The sequence below is a fragment of the Elephas maximus genome, chromosome 6 (genome assembly GCF_024166365.1).
Source record: "Elephas maximus indicus isolate mEleMax1 chromosome 6, mEleMax1 primary haplotype, whole genome shotgun sequence".
NCBI classification, from domain to species: Eukaryota; Metazoa; Chordata; class Mammalia; order Proboscidea; family Elephantidae; genus Elephas; species Elephas maximus.
The window spans coordinates 58002781-58014926 of record NC_064824.1 but is presented as its reverse complement, the minus strand read 5'-3'; the positions used below and the strand labels follow the sequence as shown (position 1 = coordinate 58014926).

The window sequence follows — 12146 nt, the reverse complement described above, 5'->3', positions numbered from 1 at the left end:
TAATTCCATTAAATTATAACCAGTTAGTGAACTGAAACACTGCTCGTCTGGGGCTGTCTAGAGCTGTGACAATTAGGAGATGGAGAGAGGCAGAAGAGAGATTGATTTTATATGTCACTGAGGCACACTGCAACAATATGCCAGCGTGACTTTCAAAATGGCCTTAAAATATCCCAAACTCAGGGAGTTTCCTTCTCTTGAGTGGGAGTTGACAGACTGTCTGGCAGCATTAGTAACAGGCAGAGAAAAGCTGATGTCTATATTGTGCCCTCTAATAATCACATTCTGCCTCTTCGTGGCTTTTCTCCTTTACAAAGATCCGTCTGTGTGAGGTGTGTGTGTTTGTGAGACAGAGAGAGAGAGCTTTGCCTTCCTTAGCGTAGGAAGCATGATTTCACCTCTCACATCTGGGAAAACCAAACCTAAGGACACTAACCCTTCCAAGGTCACCTAGAAAATTAGTGTTGCTGCCGGGGGCGGGGGGAGAGGATGTAGAGGGACAGAACCCAGGTATCCTGACTCCAGCTTTGTGGTTTGGCACTAAATCACGTTCTTTTCCTGTTGGGAGGCGGAGGGCGAAATCATTGGGCAGGGGAAAGTGAAAGATTAATCAAATTTTCTCTTTCCTCTTGCTTCCCCTCCCCCTTAGGAAGACAAAAAGTCCTGAAAGCAGCAGAGGTGTCCACTCTGCGGTTCTTAAGCTGGGTACCCAAAATGCGCCCCCAACCCCCACCCCACCCCCGACACAAAGCGATCTGGGCTTCCAGGGCTTCCGCCCGTCCAACCGCGAGCCTGGGAGGTGAGAAGTGGTGAAAACTCAGCCCTCACCTCCAGCCGGTCCCGGGCTCCGCGGCGCTGAGGCTCCGCCCCCGCCCTTCCCCCACGGCCTCGGCTCGCCGGCCCCTCTCCCCGCTTCTCTTCGGGCGCACCCACCCCAGATGCCGCCTGGCACCGAGCGCAGCCGCCGCCGCCGCCGCCGTAGCAGCAGCACTTTCCACTTGTATTGATCACCTCCCAGCCCCGCTCAGCCTGCTCGCCCGAGCGGAGCGCGGCCAGCGCGCCAGCCCTTGGCAGCCGCGGAGCGGTCGGGCTCCGGGAGGAAACTCCTTGGGAGCGCCCTGTCCGGGGTGCCCTCTGCGCTCTGCAGTGTCTTTCTCTCTGCCTGGGAGGAGGAGAAGGAGGCGGAGGAGGACGTCTGGTCTGGGTGGGGAGGTGGAGCAGCGGCAGCCGCCGCCGCCACCGCTGCCGCCGCCGGAAAGGGAGAGGCAGGAGAGATCGAGACTTAGAAATCCCGAAGTGTCCGCGACCCTGCACGGCAGGCTCCCTTCCAGCTTCATGGGCAAAGTGTGGAAACAGCAGATGTACCCTCAGTACGCCACCTACTACTACCCCCAGTATCTTCAAGCCAAGGTAAAGGGGCGCTGCGGTGGGAGCACCAGAGGCGGAGCGCCGGGGGCGCGCCAGAGGTCGGGCCCGGGAGGGGCGCGCGGCGAGCCCCTGAGCCGCTGCCGGGCGCCCAGCGCGCTGCGCCCCCGCCGGAGTTGATGGAGGGTTGCTAACTATAGCCCTGGCCTGGGTAGAGCCTGGCGGAGCGCGGTGCGGCTGCTTCCCGGGGAGCCGAGTGCGGGGATCGGGTTTCAGAAAGCCGCGGGGGGGAGAGACTAGACAGGAAAGAGCCGCCAGCCCCTTCCTGGCCCGGGCGACGGGGAGGGTCGCGGAGCCGAGCGGCCCCCCTAACCTGGCGCTGGCTGGTCAGCCGCCGACGCCTGGGGCCCGCTGGAAGACCCACTGGCGGCGCGGCGTTTCGACTCCTTCTCCAGGGCCTCGCCCTGCGAGCAGTAACTCTTCGCTTCCCTTTGAGCTGCGCGGAGCCTCCCGTTTCTCCCCTCTCCCCCGCCCCCGCCCGGGACGCCCCTCAGCCTCCCGCGCGCGCGATGACTGGGGCTTAGGGGAGACGGGACATTCTCCTCCCCGCCCCCGGTCCTGCGCGCCCGCCCCTCGCCTCTGATCTTTGTGCGGTGTGGCACTACACCTGGTTACTGATTTCTACTTTTACGCTGTTGTTTTGTGTAGAAAAGTGGCTAAAGTTCACTCAGTATTCATTGATGTTCCTTTTAATCTGCCCTGGAGCTTTTGCAAAGGAAGGACAATGGGCAGATTTCAGTGCAGAGAAAGAAGTGGCTCTGTATTTAGTTAAAACAAAACAAAGCCCCCAGAACCCAGCGACCATATATGTTTACTGTATATCGATTTCCAATGGTGCAGTCTCCAAAAGCGGCCTTCGCACACTCTTGGGTAATATAGCTGATGACATGTAGACTTACAAAATGCGGCTGACTATCTACGGACCCCGGGTACTTTGTGGGCCCACCTTATTTGTACAGTAAGAATTCAATGTCTCTGAATATATATATTCAGAGCGGCTGGTGGATTCGAATTGTTGACCTTTCGATTAGCAGCCACGCTCTTAACCATGGCACAACCAGGGCTCCATATATATGTGTATATTACGTAGTGAAAGGTTTCACTGTTTTGGAAATTCAACAATGTGGGAGAATGAAAGTTGGATGCTCCAGCCTTCAGCAGTTAGTGTCTCCTTCATCAACTCCGAGGTGTCCTTCTAGATCACGGAAGAATCAGATATGGATGCAGTGTTTGAACTTTTCTTTGGGAGGTTATAATTATGCCCTGCTTGCTGGCAGAAGACATTTCTGGCCTGGTACAAAGAATCTCTGATTCAGCCCTGATAAGCTCTCCCTTCTTACAATGTGTGTGGTCCATGTTGTCATGTACCTACAATATAGCTCTGTATTTGTACATGTAAAAAGAACACTTGTCGGCATCTAGACCAGACATTTCCTAGTTGGTAGGCTTTCATTTTCACCCTCCCCGCATTCCCATTTTATTTTGGGTAGCTAGAAACCAGCAAGATGGTAGCAGGATGGATACCAATTATTCATATCTGTGTGGTTCTCGCGTATTTGTTTTCAGCAAATTGAGAGAAATGCTAGTTTTTGTGAGCTACCTTGTAAACACTAGTTTAAAGAAATTTTGTGGTGTAATCAATGCACTACCTTTTAGCCGTTATATATATTTAATGCAGGTGTTTAAATATGCAGCATCGGGTGCCTAAAGGACAGCCTAGTCAACACTTAACTATATGAATAATAAATATTTGCACTAAGGTGAAAAAGAAAAAAACTCTACCTATCTACAGACACATTTACTGTAGTGATTTTTATGTACCATTAGTAAGTTAGAAACCAAGTATGTAACATTTAATATAGCTAATGCAATGCCACTTGGCTTCCCCCCCCCCCCCCCCCCGTAAATAATTGAAGAGAGAGACAAACGGCAAGAACCCGCTCTAGTAATTAGGGTCGGATCCCAGAAAGCTTTAGGGCCCATTTTCTGAATGTGTGCTTCCTGCATAAATCATTTACTATTGATTTACATTATGGTAAATGACATTCTCAAAGCATATCTTGCTGTTTCTACTACGAAATCTGAAATCCTATTACTGAGTTTCTTTGTTTCAGGAAAAAGGTACACATAGTCACTTGACCTATATAGCATGGTATTAAAGTTTGGCAATTAAATCTAAATTCCCTGTTGTTAAAGTATCTTGATTGGGTCACGGAGAGGGACATCTCCTAAAAATGTGACGTGACTAGATGCAGATCTTAGGGTAAGCTCAGTTTGGAATGCATAACCTTTTCTTTTTTTTCCTCCCTTACCTTTCCATTGGTAACATAGTAGTAGTGTGACTCATTAAGAAAATAGTTCATTTGATTTGTAGTTTCAAAACAAGCATTGCCTAATCTACCAAAGAGGTAATAAACCCGTTTGCAATTTGTTGTCTTCAGAGAATATCCGTGCTTTGTGTGTGTGTGTGTGTGTGTTTAACCTTCTGGAAATATGTGATAGAAAACATCATTCTGCTTAAAGTATAGTGATTGTCTTTGCAAATCAGAGTTGTTTTGAAACTTCTGTGTGAAAACGGTATCAAAAACTGAGTAATGGCATAGTTATTTAAAAAGTGACATCCAAGAGATGAATGTGATTGTGCTGGATCAAGAAGGCATAAACGACTATGATTTCTTTTACTCAGAAAGAGTAGATGATACCAATTAAAATGGCAGTTAAGAATGAGTTTTGTTACTGTACTTTAAAAAGTTACGTCAAGTCAGTCCTCTTATGTTAATGACTCAGTAAAGTCTGTTTTGGTAAATTTATTTTGTAATATTTCCCATAAAAACATATTAGTTATTTCTACATTTTATTACCAAAAAAATAATATTTAGGAGCTGTATTAAAGCATATGACTATTTTGGTGTGCTTTATGCTTTCACAGAGAGAAAATCACTGTAAAAAGCAATATATCTACTTAAAGAAAGTAAATTTGAGGATGCTGTGGAAGGGAGGATGCAGGTAGAAATGAAGAAGATTGTGTAATTTTCATAATACCTTAGTGTAGAGTAACAAATTTCAAGTAATCTGCTTTTACAGGCCTGTTGTTTTGTCTCCCCCCCCCACCCCCGCCCAAGGATGGCCTTATAACTGCAGACTCCCGTTACATAGTCATTCGGAGATACAGGTTGATGCAACTTCATAAACCTAAGCAGATATTGTTCTAATGGATTTTCTGAATTTTAAATATGAAAAATTAAATTTGGCATCCAGTTTTCAGCTGTATAAAAATAATTTTGATAATTTAACACATTTTAACTTAGATTTGCATGTGCACATTTTCATCCAGTGGCTGTGTTAATTTCACGTATTGGAAAGGCAACCTTTGAATCATGGTCTGTTTATTTCAAAGATGCTACAATAGACATTCCTGCCGGTGCATATAAGCAGATGTTTATGTGGCCTGAAATAATTATATTTCTTGTGAAGAAAGGGAAATAAAAAATTTTATTTACATGACTAGTTAGATTTTATTTACATATTATTTACCAAAAAAATCTATTTTATACCAATTAAAACCAGTTTGTTACATTTGTAATCCAGTCCATATTTACATATTTATCAAAATGTTTTTATAAAATACATCATATTGAAAACTTGATTTTTAATATTTGTGTACATAGCAGTATTGTTTTCTACATAATATTGTTTTAAATCCATCTTTGTGTAAGTGTATGCCAAAGAGCTTATCCGAACCTAGCTTCAAAATTTGAAAAAAAAAAAAGAGTCATTATGATCATTAATAATACAGACTACTAGGGCAGAATGGTTTTTGTGTGCAGTAACATTTTGTTGAATTCCTTAACTCTAGCTTAACTTAGTTGCACCAGAGAAGTATTGTGTCAAACGATGTTTCTCCAGGAATCAGGAGAGATAAATTTGATACGTAGAACTACTGAGTATAATAATTAATGTAGACTAGAAAACAAGGAAACCCTGGTGGCGTAGTGGTTAAGTGCTACGGCTATTAACCAAGAGGTCAGCAGTTCGGAATCCACCAGGTGCTCCTCAGAAACTCTACGGGGCAGTTCTACTCTATCCTATAGGGTTGCTATGAGTAGGAATCAACTGGATGGCAGTGGGTTTGGTTTTTTGGTTTGGCAAAACAAAGCAAGGCTTCCATCCAGTGCAAACCCCTGCTGAGGATTTGCATTTCCACCCCTTATATACAGAATCAGAATCTACATTTTAATGAGATCCCTGGGTGATTCTTATGTATAATAAATTTTGAGAGCCACTGCCTTACTAGTGCTTCTCAGAATTGGTCCCTAACCAGCAGCATCAGTATCTCGTGGGAGCTTGTTAGAAATACAAATTCCCACAGGGGTTTGAACCTAAGAACAGGTTTGAAGCCTTTCTATAAAGACGTACTGTTAAGAAATGGGCTGCTTTGTGTCTTAAGAAGCAAACACATTTATGAGGTGAATAAAGTTTGCTTAGCTATGTCAGTGCAATAATGCAATCTTTTACACTGATGGAAAACCTTATTTCTTTAGATGAATAGGATATTGTGGCTATCTCGAAGTGATATTGAAGACCCAAGGTCATGGAAATGTTTAAATTAAATGCATTATAATGCAATATAGTACCCTTCCCCCCCATAGCTATTTCTTTTTAATTTTCCATAATAGATAGAATTTTTTATATGTTAGGAGCCAAATCTTAAGCTACTAGAGAGAAACAGGAAGAGATAAGTGAAGTAGAAAAATATTCAATCATTTGATGTCAGTATAACTAGATATGCCTTACATGTTTGGCAATCTTGGCTTTGAATCTAAATTGAGAAATGGGCAGTTCTCAAGTAATACCTTTCAAGAAAAAAATCTTTAAAAAACTTTACAGATATATTGCCTTGACTTTGTAATTTGCTTAATGGTTTTTTGAAAGTTTGAAATTACCCCAATTTACATAATGGATATTAAAATTTTAAGTTATGGCTCTTTTAGCTAAAGACAAAGGGATCTATTTAAATTTTGTTTTTCCTGAAGTGGGAGTTGCCAGAAAAGAAAATTATTATTATTATTTTTTTCTGTATCTGCTTAACCATTAACAATCATGTGGGTCATGTGGGGAAGATCTAGAATGGAAGGATAAGTGCTTAAGAAAAATGACATGGACACTTACAAATCAGTCCTTTTAAAGATGAGGAATTTCTTGTCTAGTTTGTTTTCACTGGATGCTCAATTAACTAAAGTTTAGTGTCTTCTAGCATGGTCTCATAATCCCACTCTAAGTGTCTCTTCAAAGGATATCAACACCTCCCTAGTTTCTTGCTTGTTCCCAGATAAGTAGGTGCTAAATAAATGCTTATTAGTGAACTATTGTTATTCAGAATAAGTGCAGGCAAATTTGTTTGGATTGGAAATCTACAAATATAATAATCTAACCTAATTTTCTAATGCAATCTCACTATAGCTGGCTTTATGTTTTGATTAATTTTGTTCCTATAGTGAAAACTTTCAACTGCTTTATGAATTGAGAAAGATCCCTAAGATGAGTCACATATCAGCCGGTCAGTGCTTAATTTAGGGGATTAAAAAGTGCCTTTTTGTGCAGTCTTTATTAAAGATGATGGTGTAAGTGAAAAATCTTACAGTATTGTATCAAGGGGGAAAATGTCACCATGATAAATTGGTGATTCAACCTGCCTTTGTCTCACCGGTTCCATCAACATACCCAAAATTTTTCCTCCGGAATTTTCAAAAAAATTCCTTTCTTCAGTGTATTTCAGACTTGGTAAAACATGTATTCGTTTAATGAATAGCAACTCAAATTTAAACTAAGACTGAAGTACTTAGGGTTATAGTTATCTCTCAGTTCCTGCCTTGTGCATAACCCTAAACATGACATTTAGCCATCTAGCGTTTAAGTAGGAAGAATCTGATATTATGCCATTCATTGAGATATTACAGGAATAAGCAAGAATATATCAAGTTGCTCTTAAGTGGAAGTGTTTTATTCCAAGTAAGATAGCTTATTTAAAAGAAAATCTAGTAATGATATGCAAGTGATGTAAATGCAGTAGCATAATATTTGGTATAAAATCAAACTATATATTCAAAAATTGAACGCTGAGCTTGGGTACGTTATGTGGAATGCATTTAAATATTCTGGTTTCTCTGCTGTATCATTTTAACGAATGCATAGTAAAACCTGATGGAACTTGGCTGTGCCTTCACGAGAGAGCACTTGGATGATACAGACCTTTACCACTGGGCACAGCAGACTGTCTTCTTAGAACCACGTGTCAAACACACATGCAAATTTGAACACGCACACACAAATTTGATAATTGAAACTAAGCATTTCTTAATTTGGTAGATATGAGGCAAAAAGCCTAAAGGGGATGGGGACAGCTAAGCCAACAAGCCGAACATGGATCTGCTGTAATCTAATTCCTTATTTGTGCTTCATGCATCTAGTCTCCTTAACACAATTATCTGAATATTTTAATTTTTCATACAAGCCCTGGAAAATAAGCGCGTCAAAGATGATGAGAGAGAGACCAAAAGGAGAGGCAAAAAATCAGCATCCAGACTTCCTAGGGGAGAAAATGCTTAAAACCGAACATTGCCATTTTCTGTACGTTGTCTTTTAGCTAATTCTTAAATGGATGCATTTGTCATCTTAGAGGATGGAGAATAGTTTTCTGGATGATTAATATGAGAACCTAGATTCTGAAAGAGAGATCAGATGTTAATTCGAACAATTAACTTGCTTATAAATCTGGTGCTATAAACACACAAAATCAACATCCGGTAAATGATTTTCGACATTGACTGTAACATCTGTATTCTGGAATTAGGTTAAATTTTAAGCTGGTAGCTTGTTGGCAAATTGCTGAAGCTCATGAAGGGCTAAAATACTAGCCAATTGATCTATTTGCTGAGTGACCCCAGCGCACAATTCTCTGCGCTTGACATTGGGAAAGGTTAGGAAGTAGAATATCTATCTGGTGCCTGTTCTCCAGCACCTCACAAGCTGCCAGGAAGAAAGAATAGACACAATACAAGAAATAAGCAAAGAATATTTAATGATAGTACACCCAGGAAGGCAGCATACAAACCAGGGGTCTGAGTGACAGAGAATATATATGTGGCATTAGAAACTGTGCCAGACATTTTGTAAGAAAAAAGTACAGTTCTAATAAAAGCTGTAATGAACCTGGAAATTTAAAAAAAGAAATTGGGCTTTAGATAAATTGATGAAAATGTCTTGAATTGATGATCATCATTGTTATGTAGTTTTTCTGCTTTATAATCTTCATGTGAACATCTAGCATTTTAAAGACATTTTTTGTACTTTATCTGAACTCCCTCCCCCAAATTTTCATATTCAATTTCTTTATTTTACATTAGTGTTTTTCTAGTTTTATGCTTTAAAATGTGTGATTAAACCAATCAATTAGAATTATGACAGGCTGATAATATAATCCTTATATGATGACATAATGGCTATACAGAAATGTTACTTTTATTGTTTTGCACCATTTGAAATGATGCTTATTTCTCCTAACTCATTAGCCTTGCTTACGGAAAAGGGCAAAAAATAAGTTTGGGCTTTTGTTATGCTGCTAATTATTAGATCATTGCTTGCCTGTCGTTCCACACATTGATAATGTGTCTAAAATGAGCTGGCATTTCTTCAGAAAATAACAGATATGTAATTACTTCTGATCTTTCATGGATACAGTTATTTTTTCTATCTAGTCACTCTAGCTTTAATTCTATTAAAATAGGCTATTATTCACTTCTGCAAATGGAACCAAGCCCTTAGGAGTCATATTGTCCTCTACTTGGCCTCAGTGTGGACCACAGAAGCCATCCCTCTGGCTGCCCATTGAGCAACATGTGCTATGAAGTTGAACGGTTGGGTCTCAGATAAACAGTGATTTCAGGGAAAAGTTTTGTGGGACAAAACTGGATCATTTCATACGTGTCATAAATAATTTTCACTGATCCTGAAGGAAAAACACATAATCTTCCCAACTCTGCAGGTGTGTGGACCCATTTTACATGACACCAGTTTTGTTTTTTTATAAGTTGAAAAAATGAGTGGGTACATTGGGAAGAATTGGATGGATATATCATTGAATAGTGTGCTGTTGATTTTCTTGGAGGAAGTAAGTCAAAGCACCAGAAAGGAATTTTAGGTTATAAGTTTACATTTGAGGAGCCCCGTTGGGACAATGGTTAAGCACATGGCTGCTAACTGAAAGGTCAGCAATTCAAACCCACCAGCCACTCTGGGGAGAAAGATGTGGCGGTCTGCTTCTGTAAAGATTACAGCCTTGGAAACCCTATGGGGCAGTTCTTTCTCCTCTGTCCTAAAGGGTTGCTGTGAGTTGGAATCGACTCAACAGCAATGGGTAAGCTTACGTTTAGATTACACTTGAACTCCTCAAATGACACTATATTATTTTTCTTGTTTAATGAACTTTAAGCATTCTGATTTTGAGTGTTGCAATTGGCAGTGTATTTGTATTGGAAAACTTTAAACCCTGTAGAATTACAATGAAGTAGTTTCACGTTTTATATATTAAAGTCTCTGATAAAATACGTGGTAATAATGAAAAGTAAATTTTAAGAAATTTATAATGCCATTGACTTTACCTTTTTCTTCTCAGCAACAATTTGGATTCATCACTAAGCAGGCTTTTGACAAATGTAGACAGTTATAGAAAGAAAAATTTGCCAGTTCTTTTTTTCAAGTCGTTAGCTGAAATACTCCCAAGGCCATCTCTGCCTTTTACAAGGCGCAGCTCTGTCTGATTTTGTTTTATTTAGGATGGAATTCTGAAAAAACAATAGTTTCTCAACCCCTTGTTAGGTTTCATTCCACATGATCACTTGCATACTTTTATTAAAAATTAAATAAATAAACAACAGGAAGAATTGACTACTGGAAAAAACTTCTGTAGGAAAAATTCTATTTTCTGTTTTCCTGGTGCCCTAGATGAGTTTTTCAGTGATTGTGTATACCTTGACCTATAGGCGGGCTATGTTTCCAAGTTTTGTTTCACAGAGTTCACTTGTCGGTTGGTCGTTTAGAACTTGAAACTCATTTCGTATATGAATTGTTAGTGGTAGAGTCCCCAGCCAACCCATAAAATCCTATAGAAGTAATCTACTTTATAATTCACATACAGTTGTTCCATACTAATAGTAGTGTAGAACCAAATCACTGTATGGATAATGTTTCTGTGGGGTGGGGGTGTGGTGAGTGTTCAGAGCTGGAATTCCAGGAACCCATCTGTCATGGATCGAATTATGTCCCCTCAGAAATGTGTGTATCAACTTGGTTAGGCCATGTGTGGTTGTCCTCCATTTTGTGATTGTAATTTTATGTTGAGAGAATTAGGGTGGGATTGTAACACCACCCTTACTCAGGTCACCTCCCTGACCCAAGGTAAAGGGAGTTTCCCTGGGGTATGGCCTGCACCACCTTTTATCTCTCTAGAGATAAAAGGAAAGGGAAGCAAGCAGAGAGTTGAGGACTTCATACTACCAAGGAAGCAGCACCGGGGAGCAGAGCACATCCTTTGGACCCGGGGTCCCTGCTCCTGACAAGCTCCTGGACCATGGGAAGGGCAAGGACCTTCTTCCAGAACTGGCAGAGACAGAAAGCCTTCCCCTGGAGCTGACGCCTTGAATTTGGACTTTTAGCCTACCTTACTGTGAGAAAGTAAATTTCTCTTTGTTAAAGCCATCCACTTGTGGTGATTCTGTTATGGCAGCACTAGATGACTATGACACCATCTTCTTAGGGGAGTGAGAAGGGTCTTCTTCCTTACCTGAAGGACAGTAGGAAGACAGGGCTTGGAGTTTCTAGGACTGGGGAAGAGGATTCAAAAAGACGGAGGTGCAGTGTGTGAAGGACCAGCGGGCCAAGGATTTGCAAAGCAGGGAGTTGTAGGGGCCAAAGCTTCCTGCCGGTGTAAGGCCATGGCAGCCCCCTTCACTCCTAGACTCGCTCCCCATTCATCTCTTTTCTTGTGCTGGCCTCGGAGATAATCTTGTTCCCTTTCCCAGCAACTGAAAAAATTGGTTTATAGCAGCCAGAGGGTTTCTAGTAGTTACTCATCACTAGTTCGCTGCTGACTAGATTATTACAGCCTCACCACTTTTCCTTGCCCCTCTCTAGCCCTGAATCAAGCAAATGGCACTTGAGGCTGGTAACAAGAAGTAAACAAAAAGACAAGGAAGAAAAAAACCTGAGGAATTCCATCATTTGTCTTTATTGTCCGCCCCCCCCCCCCCCCGCCCGCCGCCACCTAGGCCTGGCCCAACAATGGTTCTTAACTCTTAAAAAAAAACAAAAAACAAAGCCCATTGCTGTCAAGTCAGTTCCAACTCATAGTGACCCTACAGGACAGAGTAGAACTGCCTCACAGAGTTTTCAAGGAGTGCCTGGTGTATTCAAACTGCCACTCTTTTAGTTAGCAGCTGTGGCTCTTAACCACTATGCCACCACGGTTTCCTCTTAACTCTTCAGGGAGCCCTAAACCTTTTTGAGAATCTGATGATGGCAGATACTCCCATTAACCTCAAATTTTTGCCTAGAATTCAGCCTGTGAACCACAGGTTAAGAATCCTACCCCAAAAGGAGGACAAAGACTGAACTAATCCATGCTTAAGAGCCCTGCTAAGACCATGATCCCTTGGTATTTTGTTTCT

The 12146-nt window shown here is 41.5% G+C and overlaps 1 protein-coding gene across 6 annotated transcripts in view; it reads left to right on the top strand.

Annotated features, from left to right (window-relative positions):
- The first annotated feature begins 829 nt into the window (after positions 1-829).
- The window catches only part of RBMS1 (RNA binding motif single stranded interacting protein 1), a 237666-nt gene continuing 226349 nt past the window's right edge, over positions 830-12146 (top strand). For 2 of the 6 annotated variants that reach the window (XM_049887294.1, XM_049887293.1), the window contains exon 1: positions 878-1410. In XM_049887294.1, the coding sequence (XP_049743251.1) occupies positions 1336-1410 (75 nt within the window). In that variant the 5' untranslated portion in view covers positions 878-1335. Of the gene's footprint in view, positions 1411-12146 lie in introns of all 6 variants that reach the window. The other 4 variants (XM_049887295.1, XM_049887296.1, XM_049887289.1 and 1 more) reach the window with 4 other exon arrangements.